Here is a 15,813-nt window from a genome sequence, read left to right on the forward strand (position 1 = left end):
TGATTACTAGTGAAAACATCGCTAGGATTATTTCATATGTAATTTCTGCCAATAGTTTCATTTCAGCTAAATCTTACACACTGGACCTGTAAGTGTAATCCTACTCACTAAAGAGGATGAAAATGTAATGATTGGCTGAGGCAACTTTAGAAATACAATACGCCACCACTAAATGTTGCCTATGTGGATAAGTCACTGCCAATGAAATTAAGCAAAGCCGACCTCTTCAATCCTGCCTGCCCTATGAAGCACCTGTAAAACGGTGATCCACAGAAACCAAGGTGACATGTTTCTTGTCAAGGACAGTGACATGGATGGAAACTGACTCTGTTGCAAAACCTCTTGACATGTCATATAAGATGAAGGTGGAATGGATCTGAGGTCAACACCCTGCAGTGAATCACCCGCAGTGGGCACCCACACCCAGCCACTCCGCTCCGCTGTGTCACATGGAAATAATGTTCTGTCATTGCGGCAGCTCTTTGTGACTCAGTCATTTCAGATGCAAATATTGTGCCTCTGATTCCTTTTGATTGTGCACTTTACGTTAGCCGTGGATTACACTGTGAGCACACAAGGGCTGTTCATGTGTAATTGCTTTTAATTGTCCTGGGCCTTTCTTGCTTTTTCCAAAGCACCTGTGCACGGATCAAAGCATGCGATGCTCGTGTCAGCCTTTGTTTCGAGTGGGCGTCCTTACTGGGCACACTGATTGTCATGTAATTGCCTCTCCAGACATTTCTATAGCCTGACAGCTTCCATTAAAACAGAACATCTAAATGTCTAAGTAAGTACGTATCATGAAAGGGTTAAATAACCCGGTAACTTTGATGGAAAATAAATATATATCAACTTATATATTAGTGCAGCCAAATTCAGACACTTTTTCACGCCTTTTACACCTATTTCATTGTATTCATAAAGAAAGAGCAAATTTTTCTTCATACTCTGCTTAACTCCTGACCATCAGTGTCACGAACAACCTGTTCCTCAATCTTAATTTATCAATATACACATGCAAAAGTCACATCTATGTTGACCTGTTCAATAACTCCAGAGGTAGCCGTCAGGCACCAAGTCGCCTGCTCAACCAATAAAAGCTCTACCTTCAAAGCAGATGGTTATATTTGCAAAAGCATCGCCCGACACTCCCACACGTCCTGCCCGGCTCGTCTGCCATATCAAAGAAGCACGTACACATCACAAGGTCACAAATGAGTGATATTTTTAGACCAACAGCAGTGCCGCTGCCTAGTAAAAGTGGACATGAAAGGTTAATGCTTCCAATGTAAATATTTAAGCTTTAATTTCACAGAACATGAGGGTCTTGTTTTGAACTTGAGACTGTCAATAAAATCCTCAGAGGACAACTGAAGAAATTTAGCACTTTCAAGCATCTTTAATTCCCTAATATAAGTCATATTTTCATTTGTGATGGCTGCAAAGTACGTAAAAGAGAAGACAGATTCTTAAAAAATGCTGTGATATGATAAATCTGAAGGTTTTCGATGCAATGAAGAAAAGCCTGGGATCATAGTAATTAATAAGTGGGGAGGGGTCTAGCAGCAGGGGTACAAACGTATAAATGCCCCCTGCTGCAGCCAGGATTGACACAATAACACTGGACCACATCCTCCCAGCATCGTTTTGCATTCAATTTTTTGAGCATTTGCAGAAAATAAATACCAAAGACATTATTTATCTACTCATTGCTTTTATTAGATAAGTTAGATTTTTTGCTAGACAAAGAAATGGATACCTGGAAGATGCAGCTTGTTGTTGTGACTTTTTGCACTTTGTTGCAAACCTGTCAGGGACTCACTGCTAGTGAGGAAGAGGAGAGAGGATTGTCTACAGACTGGCAGGTGAGCATCGTTAACATATATTCCGTTTTTTTCAGGAGAAATTATTCCTTGGAGAAACACGAGAAGACTCTGAATGGATATATGGATTAGATATTCTGTGATTTAATGACCATGTGGGAAATATTTCTTATTTAAAAAAAAGTATATTCTTATTTTATTTACTTGATTAAATGAATAAATGTGTCATCTGTTAGGACGGTTCACAGACACCGATGGAGACAGATGTGAGCCACCTGGTAGCCTCCCTGATGAAGAGATCTAAAGCCCTCCGCTTCTACGGACTCATGGGAAAACGCTCAAGTGACATCCATTAAAAAACTTTACATGATCTATTGTGCTTTTTTTTTCTCCAATAAGATTCACAAACATGACTATTAATAAAGAGAAAATTATCCAATGGTAACCTTGGTCTTTTTTTTAACCCACAGGTGTTAAGAAACCTTTCAAAGTTAATCGACGTACGTAGCTTGACTTTCCATTTCAAACTTCAGTTTAATGTATTATTATCATGCAAATGTGATTTAAAAAAATACTTTCCAATCAAAATAATTTTTGTTTTCTTATGGCATTGGGTTTAAATTCTGACCATTAAACTGCCTTCAACTTCCTTACACTCTCAGGGAATAAAGGAGACACATTCGTAGGCCTGATGGGAAGAAGCCTCTCCAGTGGTGGTAAACACAAACAATATCTGAATCGTATCAAAATATCAATGCAGCTTTATTGATATTAAAAAATATCAAATCCATAATACACATTTAACAGCTATGCTCCAAAGTACAAGGCAAAGATAATCCCATTGAACTGTTTTCTGCTTTTGTTACAGAGTCTTTGACCAGAATAAATCCGTCTGCAACAACCACCGGGGTCGATGTTTCAGAGAAACCACACAAGCAAGGTATGATTGTATCCGTATATAAAAACCTGAGGTTGCATTATTTCAACGTGCATTCTCGCAGTGGTATCGGCAATATTTCCATCTGATTCTCAGCAAATTAAAAATATCTGAATCCATTATTCCGTTTTTTGGCAGGTTCATCTGAGGAGTGGATCCAAATCCTGTATTGATGGAGTTACGGGGGAAGAAAATACACCTTACTATGATCTATACAATTTTACACCAAAGAAGACGCTGCATATATCTGATCCTTGAAATACACTCTGCTTGCAGCTTCAGTTTCATGCTAACGACAACTGTATTAATCCCAAACTTAAGTAACGACCATCTTCAAAATGCACATTTCTTAAAAGAAATAAAAAATAACAATCTGCCAAATATAGGTATGTATTCTTTTCTTTTTTGCAAGAGTAAAGCATAAAATTCATGTTATCCACCACACTGGACCATTTATCATATAACATTCAAAGCTTGGTTGACAGTTTTAAAACAAACAGGAAAAACAGATTTTCTAGCATTGACTGTTTAACGATATCTCGGTAAAGAATCATTCAACTTGGAACGTATGGTGTTTAAAATATGAAAGAAACTAAAATATAAAAGTTAAAAAAAGTTTCATGACGAAAAGTAGCAGATTTAAGCAGGAGAATAAAAAAAAAGCTGAAAAAAAACACTGATTTTTATTGACAGTTCAGAGGTCGAGGCTACTTGTGGCTGGTGAGGCTGTAGGTGAGTTCATTCAGTAGCCTGAGGTCCTTAGTGCTCATGTCCCTTTGGGGGGGGTCCACTTTAGGGAGCTCGGGTCGATGGTCTTGTTGCTGTTGCCTCGCTTGATCTCCTTCGCTTTCCACTCGTCAATCAGGTCCTGAGAGGAAGAGAAGGTCGGAGAGTGAGCCATCAAAAACAGGTACCAAAAAATGTAATAATACGGCAATGATTCTTTTTAATCTAGTCATAAAAAGGTAGAATATTTACTGATATATTCAAAAGGCTACGTTCTAGTTAAATGACCTGTTAAACTACAAATAAATGCTTTTGATTTTCAATTCAAATTTGTGAATTTTGCAACATGAACTCACATTAAACACAGATAAATAAAGCTGGACAATGTGTCTCCACTTCCTGCTGTTTCGCAAAATGAAGCCAAAATATCTCGGACACAGTTGCCACCATCCTGCGCTTTTGACGCCATTTGGAGCCTGAGACTACTCAGTGGTGAGCAAGGAGTGAAGCCGCGGCATCGAGGTCTCGCTAATATACGTAGGCCAAACCGCGAGTCGGTCTCAGCTGTCAATCATGACGTTTCCCCCCATTTTCACAGCATGGAATAAACAATAAAAACCAACACTACCAGTTTAAATAGCATTAGGACAAAGATCAAAGTGATAAGAGCTATTTAAAATAAATGAAACATCTTTTAGAAAATGTATTTGAAAACTTTTTAGAAGCAGGCAGGATTTACGATCTACACTAAATCCTGTCGGGAACCTGTCAAGTTGTCTGTATTTATAAACAGTCCGTCATATTAACATTTTGTAACAATCACACATCTTAAAGAGGTGATAGGAGCCACACAGGCTGATGAAGCAGCATCTTACCTGTCGCTTCAACACCAGGTGTTTTCCCTTCCAGTACTTGAGCATCTGAAGAGACTGCAGGGTGCTCACTATGTCCACTGGATTCACAGCAGTTTCCTGACTGATCTCTGTGCATCACACAAATATAACAAGAATACGTTACGATATGAATCTTTACACGCAGCATCAAATCACCAGTTTAATTTTGAGCTGGAATCTTTTTGAGAAAGAGCAGTAAAAATAAAACCTCCACATTAGTCCTGTGTTCTTACCTTTGATGGAGATCTCCTTGCCTTGAAAGTTGTACATATATCTGAGTAACACTTCTTTCCAGTAGCTTCGGTAGCTGATGAGGCCCAGATCAGAAAGAGGCCTCTCTGGTGAGCCCACCTTCTCTTCCACTTTGGACAGAAGGTAGCCTAAACGACAAGAGCACTTCGAATGAATCCTGATGATATTCATAATCTCTCATTGCTTTGGACTGTGTTTACAGGAGTCATATTTTATATACAAAAAAAATATATATATATATACAAAAACAGGGACAAAAAACATGTATAAACAGACATTTTCTCTATCTATTTATCCATCTATCCATCTATCTATCTATCCATCTATCCATCTATCCATCTATCCATCTATCCATCTATCCATCTATCCATCTATCCATCTATCCATCTATCCATCCATCTATCTATCTATCTATCTATCTATCTATCGTTAACCACTGTCTAATGCAAGAGCCCCAATATCAATGCCACCTTATTGAAGTTGTTGACTTCAATAGCAGGAAAGTCTTACAAGACCATCAAGGTTGCACTTATACAGTATAATTTAAATCTCAACAAAACTGAGCAGAGTTCAACTGAACAGGGTTCAACAATCCGCTTAAATCACATTTATGATGTTGAGATGTACGAGATGAGGAACGTTTTTTTATTTGGTGTCTACAGCTACAAACAAGTTCAATTTAAGACTTCAAGAGCTTTCTAAATTCCAGTTGAAATGAAGTTTAAACCCAAACTTGTGATGGAAATACGCACCAAATGTGAAAATAAACTGTTCAAAGCAGACACAATGTTAAAACTCTTAAAATGTTAAGGGTGACCTTTGGCAGTGACATCTTATGTGATTTTAAGCCTGTGTAAGGACCTGTGGTCATCTTTAATTTATACAAGCAAAGCCTCAAGCAGAACAAGACAGTCTCAGTTATCATCTCAACTTACCTCAGTTTTCATTGTTGAGAACTCAGTTTTTCAGACAGTCTTAACATTTAAATATCAGATCCTTTCCATGTAAATATTTGAATTAACACAATGTTCAAAGCCCAATGGTGTTTGAACCTATTTTTCGGCCTGTCAGTCCTCCTTCCAAATATTAGCATAGTAAGCAACAGAAAAAATTTGGAATAAAAATATCATGTACATACTGAAGTCAATGAGCATCTTGCCGAAGCCCTGTCTCATGTACTGAGGCATCGTCAGGATACAGGACACGTTGTAATTCAGGAAAGAATTCTTCTCCTTGAAATGAAAAAAGGGAAAAACATTTTAGATTTTCCTGTACACAAAAGTTAGAAATGATTATATACTGTAAATGTGCATCTTAAATCTTCATTCACCTTAGAAAAGTATCCCACTAAATGGCAGCCAGTGTTGTCGGCCTCGGTCATGACGTAGAAGAGAAACGGCTCCACGTCGTAATACAGCGTTTTGTGGTCCAGGAAAAGTTTGGCAAGTAAACACAGGTTCTGGCAGTAGATCTGGGAAAAAATGATTTGATTATAGTCACTTATTTGACTAGATTAATAGTAAGATGTCACTCTCAGTGAAACTTGCTTTACAGATGTATAGAATTTATACAGATGTTTACAGTATACAATACAATAAAAAAAACAGATAGAGTTAAGTAAGAGACATTACGATTAGGGATGCACCGATCCGCTTTTTTCACCTCCGATACCGATACCGATATCTGAGGTTTAGTATCGGCCGATACCGATCCGATACCGATACTAATTAAACAGTCGGATTCCCCTGGTCCGCACCAGTTCTAAATCACCCGCGGGCGAGTTCACCAACTTTGCAGCTCCGCCGGTTCCGTTCAAACTGAGCAGGGCGGGAGATCCGGACCGGGACCCGTCCGGCACCGGGTCGGCGCAGGGACCGGGAGCCGGACCGGGAGCCGGACCGGGGTTCACAGCCGCCCGGGGGAAGCTAGCGGCGGCGGCGTGGGCAAAGTTCCGGCTCCCGGTCCCGGGGCAGCAGCACCAGCAGCCGGCAGCCCGGCTCCAGGGAGCACCGCGGCCCCGGTGGAGGCGGCTCGGCTCGCACCGGGAACCGGGGGAGAGGCGCCGGGCACTGTCGGCTCCGCACGGCGTGTTGCTTGCGTATGACGTCACTCACAGCGCACAGCATAGAATTACACTGAATAGATCAGCCGATATGGATCGGCCCATTGTCGCCGATACCCGATCTAGAAATTTCTTCAATATCGGTACCGATACAAATATCGGATCGGTGCATCCCTAATTACGATCTGAGTTTTCTTACTTTATTCTTTTTACCATCTACTTCAAACACAGATATGGCTCCTTTTCTGTAAACTTCGTCTCCTGGAGGATGCTTCCACACACACTTTGCCTGAAAAAACACACATCAGTATTATTATTTAAATAACTCAGTAACTGTGACCAGATATGACAAATACATTAACATGAAGGGTAGAATTCAGCATCTATAGGAATGATATATATAAACGATATGTACATGTAATTCATAATTATATCTTACATTTAAATCAACCTTTTTTTACTTTAATAAGTATGAACTATCGCTCACAACAAAAATAATTTGCCTCTCACCATGTGTCGCCTGAGGATGGTCTGGCTCTTCATGTACTTGAGGCAGAACTCGCAGACGTAGAGGCGACCCAGGCGTGCGTACTCCTCAGGATAGGGGGAGTGGTACCAGGTGTCCAGCTCATAGCGGCCAAACAGGATGGTTTTGATCATGTTGCTGCCCTCTGTGATCTGACCCTGGATACGCAGCTTCTCCTGTCAGACGGTAGACCAGAAGGAAAACCTTGTAATTGCTGAGCTCAGCATGTCAACTCGGCATTTAGATTATTTTTCCTCAACGTAAGGCTTTGTCCGTGATACATTTTTGGATTTTTACATGTGCAAACAGCAGCAAAAATAAAATGTACGATAACATGAGGATTCGCACTTCATCACACACCTGCAGCTGCTGAGTAAGACAGAATAAAACAGACTAACAGGCCTTAACCTAGATTTTGGCAACCAGAAATATGAATATGTCGACATGAGACCTACAGTAGAGATAAGATGCTAAGATGGTGCTGATGTCCCAGGAATGTAGAGCTTGAGGCGCCAGGGTAAAGTGATGTCTATATTCTTTAAACATTGAACCTGTCCCCTTTTTGTTACAAATCTTATTGTCGGTTAACAGTAAATTATGGGAATCTCTAACATGTGTGATAAGGTGCTAACTGAGTGACACTTGGATGTTCAGATAAGTAAACAAATACAGAAATCGAAGGATGTACAGTATGATGAGAATGGGTTCTACTTAACAGAGAGGCACCACGGCAAGTTTCCTCAGTTATTATTTCTACCTCAGTTCCATTTTAAAAAGCAAAAAATGATATTTCTTATACATCAGTTGATATTAATGACAAGTTACTTTAGTTTAGGAAGTCTTGTTGCAGGAGCAATACTGATAGAGACATGAAACTGCTCATTACCAGGTCTTCAGATGCACGGGCCTGAGCTTTCCTGAAAAGTTCCAGATCATATTCACTGGTGATGTTCTCCAGCAGAGGTTCCCTGGTGTTGCCGTGTGTCTGCCGATGCTCCTGTGGATCAGTGAGGAGCGGGTATAGAGGTGAGAGAACATATCAGCAACAATATGTAATGCAATACTGATAATAATAGAACATTGTGGAGTGGAAGCAAATGTGCAACTGCAGTGAATGCCAGTGACGTACCATGTGCTTTTCTTTCTGCTCCTTCGGCAGACCAGAGTTTCGCCCTTTCCTGATCTCAGCCACCTGCTCTTTGTATTTGCTCTGTTTCGATGTTGGTGTCTGAAAAGCAAGATAGAAATACAGAACATCAGTCATGGTCATGGTTAAATGAGAGCTGGCCAATAACATTCAACACTGGGTAGATAAGAAAATATGTAGTCTATCCGGCCCTGATCAGAGAGTGTGTGTTTTGTAGATATTAAAACGCAGGGAACACTGTGTTGCCTTTATTTTTGAAGCCTACACTGCGGTGCAAGGTTGTTTTTTTGTGTTTGTTGCTAGGCAACCACTGAATCTGTGATTTTATTGTGCAGTAAATTCACAGATCTGTTCATGCTTTTTTAATATACACATGACATGTTGAGGACACTTGCTCTGGATCGTAGAGTGAGAGACACAGACAAAGAGAGAAAAATCATGTTGGAGTACTAATTTGCCTCCAAGCCTGATATGTGTTCAAATCACGGTAACTGCAGTTGGTTAGGTCATATTTCTCCAAGCATCCTGCAACATCCACCACTAGCCTGTCCTGCATGAGTGATGTTTACAAGAGAAAAACTGCCTCTGGGTGTGTTTTTGTGCTCAGAGTTGAACTTGTTTCATCCTGATGTATTCAGAGCCTTCCTGTAAAAACATGCTCCAAGCGCCTTCAATGCATAAGCAGTGCACAGAATGCTTATTGTCTGTAAAAATACAACTGGAATAAGTACCTCACTGGAACAATGCACACTGTATGATCTGGGTTTTAATCGTGCAGCCATATGTATGATTCCTGATAAAAAGTAAACATAACTGATGTCGCGCAAAGCTTTAGAAAAAGAAAGTACCTGGTGACGAGTTGCATGGCGTGAGTGGTTTTCTTCCTGTGCTTTCACCTCCTCTTCTTGTTTCTCACGACTGACAGCTTTCACCTGCAATGACGAGGGAAGGATAGATTACAGTTTATAAAAAAAATGTTTCCTTACTTCTCCTTTAAAAAGAGAGAAACTGTAAATGACATCATGTAAGAGAGATGTATTAATATCACATATCATATAGTAATTGGATTTTATCGTGAAGGGATGAATGAAATACAAATAACTATTTTCAAGATAATCACCTTGCATTCATCAGCAGAAAGATTGTGGTAAAGAGGACAACCTGATACAGCAAAGTGACGTTCATGTTTCCCTGTGAGGTGACCTAAGCAAACAGAAAGAAAAAAGGACGTTTTAATATTGTGATAAAGGGGGATAACCCAGAATACAAATCAAAATCAATATAATTCCTTGAAGTAAAATGTGTACAAAGGCAGAGATTCCTCACCAAGTGAGTTACAGCCCGGCGTGGGGCATTTCATGTTGAAGTTGTAGGTCTCGTGACAGCGGCGGCGCTTGGGTCGATGGGAGAGGTCTTTATCGGAGTCCCTGTTGGCTTGGTCTTTGGCCTGGCTCTCATCATGAGACGCGTTGGGGCTGGAGATGTCCAGCTCAGATTCGGAGGAGGGGGCATTTCCCGTGGGCGTCAATGGTGGAGATTCGTCGTGGTCCGCAGCTCGTTTCAAGTCTGGAGCATCTGAAGCAATGGGAGTCAAACAACCACCACGTTGAGGAAACAGCTGAGATGACTGAAGAAGATTGTGATACATCTATATAACAGGAACAGGACTCACCCTGAGAGCTTTGGCTAAGGCGCGTGGAGGCTCTGGTGAGACGCTGTCTCTTGGACATGTTTCCATCACTTTCTGAACTGTTGGTCTGCTCTCTTTCAGCGGAGGAGTCCGAGTCTTCAGTTCCATCTGAACCACTCCCAGGCATGTGTCTCTATCAGGGGGGAAACTTAAATGAGTGTCTTCCTACACTGATCCTAATAATAATGGTATAAAAACATTAAAGCGAATGTAGATCTCACATCATAACACTGGGGTCTGGCATACAAAGGTGGATCAATGAGGTGAGCTTGCTCATACATTCATATCGTATCTGACAGCTGCTGGATGTTAGTTAGGTCTGTGGCGAGGTTAGGCTAAACTCAGCAGTAGCTAACGTTAAATGGTTAAAATACATGTCACTATAGTTAGTATTCGCTACTTCTGAAAGAGCAAGTGGCGCTAGGTTAATCAGGTAATGCTACACTTCCAACGGATTCCGTAGCTAGCCTGGTTAGCACCTCAAAAAACGGTTATTATTGTTAACGTGTTCAAGTTTAACCGGGGATCATGGCATCTGGTGATCTGACGTCTTTATTCCAGATGTTGCTGGTGGGTTGCAGACTCAGTCGCAGATTTGTCATTTTCCCAAAAGCGCCTGTTTCTGAAGTGTGGTGATCTACTGAAGGTCTCGTTAAAATAAACATCAAATAAAAACCCTTCACGAGTTAATGGTGAATAAACTATTAGCTTCTGGACTGATGATGATCTCATCACGCCACCGAGCCACTGAGATGTTCGGTGCGCTTCACCTATGCTTTTGATTTTCTTTATCCAGAATGTTAGTATGGCTGGTCGCAATCATTTCAGACTTACAATTGTTAAGTTGCTTACGGTTGACATGTTCATAAAGAAGCTGTATGAAGAACAGGATGAGGAAATGAGGAGGCAATTCTTGGTCTTGATTCTGAGTCTGAAATCTCTGATGCTGAGAACCTAGACTTTGTTCTCAGGAACAGCTGATGTTGTGGGTGTGTTTTGAAATCCAGCTCTCCTAAATGGAGAAGTCTCATTTGATGACATGTTCAAGATGAGTCTTCTGTGTAATCAAAGGAGCCTTCTACTAAATGAAGAAGGAAGAATAAGCTGTACATGAATATAGCAACGAATCACCCAGCCATGCATGAAATCACACATGAAATGAATACGGGGTAATTTGTACACATGTTGTGCATTAGAAGGGGTTTGCATAGCTTGTATATCAAAGGGTTAGTGTGGAAGAGCATTTCCTCTTCTACAATGAACATCATCATAAGGAGACTTATCCTGTGAGTAACCAGTGTAGATGAATCCAGCGGCGACAGGAGGACACATGAAACTTAACCCATCCAATAAAAGCACGTTTACCAACAAACACCCAACGAGCTTCCACCTCATTGATGTGAGGGATGTTTTCATATGACACATGTTTGGTGTTTGTGCATTGTTGTGATCACCAGCGTCAAACGAAGGCACTTTGCATGGAGCTGACCACGCGTGTGTACTCTTCATAACTCCCTGTGTCTCCCATGAACGATCAGCATCAGTTTGTAAAGCCTGTTTTTAGGGATGCACATCAGGTGTTGTACAGCTGACAGTGTAAAACACGCTGTTGAAGCTCGGTGGCATGCTGAGATCAGTCCAGATGCTAATACTACAAGTATTTTGTTCTATTTTTTATGATTTCTATTATTGCCTCAACGTGATGCTGACACGGACACATTACATCAATCCGTGAAGGGTTTTTGTTTGAGGTTTATTTCAACGACACCTTCAGTAGATCAACGCACCTCAAACACAGGCGCTTTGGGAAAATTAGGAATCTGCGACCGAGTCTGCAACCGACCAGCAGCATCCGGAATAAAGACATAATATCACCAGATGCCATGATCCCCGGTTAAACTGGAACACCGGTAACATTAGCCCCGTTGTCCCACACGGCTAACGGGCTGAAGCACAGAACTGCACTGACAAAACTGTGAATTCAGGGTGCAGTGAATTTATATTAATGTTATTGATGAGTTAATCAAATAAGAGCAAATAATGGGGTATTGTGGTAGGTTCGGCAAACACAGCGCCAACCAAGCGTCGTTATATTCCAATAATTTTCATGTTAATTTGTGAGATTGGGCTGAGCTGCTCGTTACCGCCCAGCCTGGATTTCTTTATAAACTGTCACGAAAACGAGTGTTATTGAATGTGAGTGATATCTATGATGAAACTCGCTCTGTGTGCACAACTAACGTGACCAGCACCGGGCGTTTAGCGCGTTAAATCGACGGATTATTGAATGGAATATGGCGGAACCCTGTCCCTGGACGTCGGTGCTAACTTAGCTAGCGTCTCCCTCCTCAGCGACCTACATTGGTTCTTACCTGTGGTCTGCGCGGCATTTCCCCCTCGATGCTCGCTGATCCCGGTGAACTAGAGGAAAGGAACGCGATAAATCTCCCGGTACTAAAGTAAAAAAAATGGGAAGGAAACTAATTATTGATTTTTCATCTTTTTAGGGACTAGTTTGTGTGTACACAGCGTTGCCAGGATGTGATCGCGCCACATCCTTCACAGGCGGAGCGGGGAATTGTACTTCCGGTGAGAAATCTGTTGCCCGGTGAGCCTCCAGAGCAGCAGGGGGCGACACTGTGCTGCTAGAGGAGATTTGCATTGTGCTTCAGAATGTATATAAAAATATGTATATTATATTGACATTATAAAAGCTATTTTATGGGCTGTTAATATTGTGCTTTGTCACACCTCCCCAAAAGAGTTTCATCTTCGGACACACAATATCACAATGTCCCCTTCAGCTCATAACATTTAGTTTGTAAATGTAGAATAATTGAAATATCCTGATTCAACTCACCTGAAGTGACATATGTTTTCAATGTGTAGTTTTTCTGTATTAATGTACAGTCCAATTCTGATTGATTATGACACCTCCATGTCAACTGATTCACACAACTATACATTAATTGATTTATTAGTGTAGTCAAAAAAGGGGGCCCAAAAAAAATCCAAAACATAAATACTTTATTGTCCTTTAAAACTAATTTCTATATATTGTTTTTCTTCATTCCCAAACCTCCCATTTGTTGCCATGTCCATTTCAGTTCACTGTCACCCTGATCCCCCCCCCCCCTGTTAAGCCTCCATCCAGTCGGGGTTGGCTGAGGTAGTGGAGACACTAGAAAATGCATCTGTTTTCCAGAGAGTTCCACTGTCAGACTATAAAAGGCAGAGCAATTCAGGCAGCAGCTGATACCAAATGCTTTATAAATAGCCAGCATGGCCTGGTCACTGCATTGGAGCACACAGCCCGAACGCATGACCCACATACTTTGTGCTCTTACAGTCGAAGGAGTAAGAAAGTAGTTTCTGTTTTAGTTTTGTGTAAGAATTAGAATGAACAAGCCCAAAATTGTCAGACCAGAGGAGAGGTAAGTGCTGCCAGTTTCTTCTCTTTAACACAACACATTTGCGTCTCTTTAAAAATCCTTTTGTTTATGAAGACTCTTAAAGGGAACTAACACAAACACTCATATAATCATATTCCAAACTTTTATTTGTCTGTATTTTAACAGCCAGCCAGCACATGTGGTGTGGTACGACAGGAAGAAATACGTCACCCTCAACTTCAGGGTGCAAAAACCGAAAGATGTCCAGGTCGAGATCCAGTCAGACAAACTGATCATGTAGTGAGTTATTTGTTTTTTTTATTTCTCTTGCTTTCTCGTGTGAGATACTTATTGTAGCAGGGTTTTCTGAAACCCTTTTTAAATCAATTTCTTTCAGGGTGTGAAATATTAACATGGGAAGTTGTCTGCACTATAGAATGTTGCAACTTGTGTCCACGTTGTGCTGACTTGTTAACCTGAACCCCCAAATCCTGTCTCTACAAACAGCTGCAAAAATGACACAGATGATGTGTTCTACAATGAGCTGTACTTCTACGACAAAATCCAATTCAATGTATGTGTCTCATTTTTAGGCATGATGCAATATATATATTCACTATTATATGCAGAAATATACATTCATTAGGATGTTGAATATAGGCTAAGCATGTTTCCAAATATTTGCCACTTAAAAGGACTCCAGAGAAAGAGTCTATGACCGCAACATCCACGTCTTGCTGAGGAAGATGAAGCCTGATCATGCATGGCCGCGTCTCCAGAAGGATGCTGCCAAAGTAAGCTTTACCTTGTCCCACAATTACTTTTGAAAAATCTCATTATCTTAACAGAGTTTGAAGAATTATTATATTGAAAAATCTGAGCCTCTCCAGGCCATATACAAATTTGAACTGTGTTGTTTTGCCTGGTTCTTTGCAGGCCAGTTGGATTGCTGTGGACTTTGACAATTGGAGGGACTGGGAGAATGAGGAAGATGACGGGAAGGAAGAGTACGACAGATACATGGACGTAAGTGACGAAATAAGATAATTCTGATAATGTTGAAGAGCTTGCATGAACAAATATTCATGTCGTCGTCCCCCCCCCCCAGATTATCCAGGACATGGCTTCATCTAACAAAGGAGAGACACCAGACATGGGAGACCTCAGTGATGTAAGTACAGAGCTCTGACAGACAAATAGCTTACACAAAAAATCATACACATGTATATTCATTTCAAGTTATATTTTTATGCTGTGTTGTAGACTGGAAAAAAACATAAAGTATTGATGACTTTAAATGTTGATATTGATCTCGTCCTTCCCTTCTCCTCCACAGTCTGACTGAGACTCACTGTCACCCAGAGACCTTCTTCCCTGTGTTTTCTGAAGCTTGTTATATTTGTGGATGACGTGATGGTTTGATCCCCAAAATACTGTTTTTACACAATGTGCCATTTTCTATGAGATATTTATTGTTTTTGTCCACTGTACACTGACGTTTCAATGTCAGGTTGAATAAAAATCCCTTTGTATCAACTGTGATCTGGTTTTGGGGTGCTTGTTGTTATATCATTCATGTTAACACGGAAGCAAATAAAGAGCTTGATACTGGAACGTGAGGATGGGAAACACAAAGAGGCAGAGCAATTTTAAAACAACTAAATTGCTTCAATTGAAAAAAAGATTGTACGTACAATCGTATATGTGCAATTATCTTTTTAATTTGCAAGCTTTCAATTAGAGCCCTTCTTCAATGCAGTTTGATGGTGTCCACCTCAGCCAAGCCTGATACTGGATGAGTGATGTGTTTTTTCCCCTTATTTGATTTAGTTAATTAATTTATCTAAAGATTGTCTTAAATACAGAGAATTTTTTCATATCTCAGAATGGGCAGTTACATTTTCGACCACTATTTTGGATTGTTGGATGCACCCCAGGTTTTGTGTTAGCCTTTTTACAATCGTTTTTTGTACACATTATTATTATATTAGTATTATTTTTATAATGTTTATAAGACGTGTTTTTCTGGTCGTGTACTTTTTTTGTATTATATTTTACATTGTCTAATTAAATACATATATTTATTTTATAAATAGTTTTATTCTATTCATGAAGAAAGAAAGAAAGAAAGAAAGAAAGAAAGAAAGAAAGAAAGAAAGAAAGAAAGAAAGAAAGAAAGAAAGAAAGAAAGAAAGAAAGAAAGAAAGAAAGAAAGAAAGAAAGAAAGAAAGAAAGAAAGAAAGAAAGAAAGAAAGAATGAATGAATGTAAGAAAGAAAAACAATAGGTTCGACGAACATAAAAAGAAAGAAGGTCGCTTTAAGTCGATGTTACTAAGTTTGGACCATATTAGTACCCGTACCTTC

At 40.2% G+C, this 15,813-nt stretch overlaps 3 protein-coding genes across 3 annotated transcripts; 2 read left to right on the plus strand and 1 right to left on the minus strand.

Moving 5' to 3' along the window:
- Positions 1-1,751: 1,751 nt before the first annotated feature.
- Positions 1,752-2,933, plus strand: si:ch211-131k2.2 (protachykinin-1). Its single transcript, XM_061094865.1, has 6 exons — positions 1,752-1,865; positions 2,060-2,165; positions 2,294-2,323; positions 2,486-2,539; positions 2,692-2,763; positions 2,899-2,933. The coding sequence occupies exons 1-6, from the start codon at positions 1,752-1,754 to the stop codon at positions 2,931-2,933; spliced, it is 411 nt and encodes a 136-aa protein (XP_060950848.1).
- Positions 2,567-12,598, minus strand: kat7b (K(lysine) acetyltransferase 7b). Its single transcript, XM_061094864.1, has 14 exons — positions 12,429-12,598; positions 10,039-10,189; positions 9,693-9,941; positions 9,487-9,569; positions 9,215-9,298; positions 8,349-8,447; positions 8,106-8,216; positions 7,204-7,395; positions 6,893-6,982; positions 5,962-6,102; positions 5,770-5,863; positions 4,613-4,759; positions 4,362-4,468; positions 2,567-3,628 (listed from the first exon to the last, which is right to left on the minus strand). Exons 1-14 carry the CDS (start codon positions 12,444-12,446, stop codon positions 3,527-3,529), a joined length of 1,668 nt encoding a protein of 555 aa, XP_060950847.1. The 5' UTR covers positions 12,447-12,598; the 3' UTR covers positions 2,567-3,526.
- A 772-nt stretch (positions 12,599-13,370) lies between these two features.
- Positions 13,371-14,933, plus strand: ptges3l (prostaglandin E synthase 3 like). The gene is made up of 7 exons (XM_061094522.1): positions 13,371-13,490; positions 13,635-13,748; positions 13,956-14,022; positions 14,144-14,242; positions 14,385-14,474; positions 14,557-14,619; positions 14,785-14,933. The coding sequence occupies exons 1-7, from the start codon at positions 13,456-13,458 to the stop codon at positions 14,791-14,793; spliced, it is 477 nt and encodes a 158-aa protein (XP_060950505.1). The 5' UTR covers positions 13,371-13,455; the 3' UTR covers positions 14,794-14,933.
- Positions 14,934-15,813: the final 880 nt, after the last annotated feature.

The sequence above is a fragment of the Limanda limanda genome, chromosome 21 (assembly GCF_963576545.1).
Source record: "Limanda limanda chromosome 21, fLimLim1.1, whole genome shotgun sequence".
Lineage (NCBI taxonomy): Eukaryota > Metazoa > Chordata > Actinopteri > Pleuronectiformes > Pleuronectidae > Limanda > Limanda limanda.

Excerpts from the sequence above, each read along its gene's own strand:
- si:ch211-131k2.2 (XM_061094865.1), top strand. The coding sequence starts at position 1,752 with ATGGATACCTGGAAGATGCAGCTTGTTGTTGTGACTTTTTGCACTTTG. Across the intron at positions 2,166-2,293 it reads ACTCATGGGAAAACGCTCAA|GTGTTAAGAAACCTTTCAAA; the intron begins GTGACATCCATT and ends TTTAACCCACAG. Across the intron at positions 2,324-2,485 it reads ACCTTTCAAAGTTAATCGAC|GGAATAAAGGAGACACATTC; the intron begins GTACGTAGCTTG and ends TTACACTCTCAG.
- kat7b (XM_061094864.1), bottom strand. Across the intron at positions 8,217-8,348 it reads AGCAGAAAGAAAAGCACATG|GAGCATCGGCAGACACACGG; the intron begins GTACGTCACTGG and ends ACTGATCCACAG. Across the intron at positions 4,469-4,612 it reads CAAGGAGATCTCCATCAAAG|AGATCAGTCAGGAAACTGCT; the intron begins GTAAGAACACAG and ends TGTGATGCACAG.
- ptges3l (XM_061094522.1), top strand. The coding sequence starts at position 13,456 with ATGAACAAGCCCAAAATTGTCAGACCAGAGGAGAG. Across the intron at positions 14,243-14,384 it reads TCCAGAAGGATGCTGCCAAA|GCCAGTTGGATTGCTGTGGA; the intron begins GTAAGCTTTACC and ends GGTTCTTTGCAG. Across the intron at positions 14,475-14,556 it reads AGTACGACAGATACATGGAC|ATTATCCAGGACATGGCTTC; the intron begins GTAAGTGACGAA and ends CCCCCCCCCCAG.